Raw genomic sequence first — 659 nt, forward strand, 5'->3', positions numbered from 1 at the left:
AGCTGTCGCTGCCCTTCCGCGACGCCGCGCAGCTGCACCCGCCCTACGCCACTGACGTGAGTCTGCGCGCCGCGCGACACGATACTATGTTTATATTTGATGATGTCATCTTGAAAAATAAAATAATAATTTTTTTAGTTTCAAATGGCTCGATTTAAGATTGAAAAATTCTCGTAAAAGTAAACGATGTCGTTGAATTTCACATGTATGTGCAGACGAGCGGCACGATGTGCCTGGACCTGATCCGCATGAAGCTGCAGCCGCGCGCCGCCGGCCGCTACACGCACGAGGCGCAGTTCGTGGCCGACGTGCGCGCGCTCTTCCGCGCCGTCTACCGCCACAAGCCCGTGAGTCTCCGACGCGACCCCACGCACAACACGCACAAACACACGCGCACGCGCACTCATGTGAACTCAATTATTGCTATATCAAAACTATGAATACGGCACACAACCACAGTTACTCTTTATCTGGTGTTAAATAATAAAAATGAATGCATTTCCAGGCGGACTCGCAACTGTACAAAGACGCCAAGAAGTTGGAGGAGTTCTTCGACGCACAACTACTCAAGTGGCTGCCGGAGTACGCGTACTGGAGCGGCGAGGGCGAGCCGCCCGCCAAGCGCGCGCGCGTCGACTGACCCGCGCCCGCTCCCCCCG

General features: G+C 54.9%; 1 protein-coding gene across 1 annotated transcript in view; it reads left to right on the forward strand.

Annotated features, from left to right (window-relative positions):
• LOC119837301 (E3 ubiquitin-protein ligase TRIM33) overlaps nucleotides 1–653 on the forward strand; it is a 12,144-nt gene extending 11,491 nt beyond the window's left edge. Inside the window, exons 20-22 of the mRNA XM_038362818.1 lie at nucleotides 3–56; nucleotides 216–347; nucleotides 506–653. Of these exons, the coding sequence (XP_038218746.1) occupies nucleotides 3–56; nucleotides 216–347; nucleotides 506–640 (321 nt within the window). The 3' untranslated portion in view covers nucleotides 641–653. The remainder of the gene's footprint in view (nucleotides 1–2; nucleotides 57–215; nucleotides 348–505) is intronic.
• Nucleotides 654–659: the final 6 nt, after the last annotated feature.

The sequence above is a fragment of the Zerene cesonia genome, chromosome 27, assembly GCF_012273895.1.
Source record: "Zerene cesonia ecotype Mississippi chromosome 27, Zerene_cesonia_1.1, whole genome shotgun sequence".
Classification (NCBI taxonomy): Eukaryota; Metazoa; Arthropoda; class Insecta; order Lepidoptera; family Pieridae; genus Zerene; species Zerene cesonia.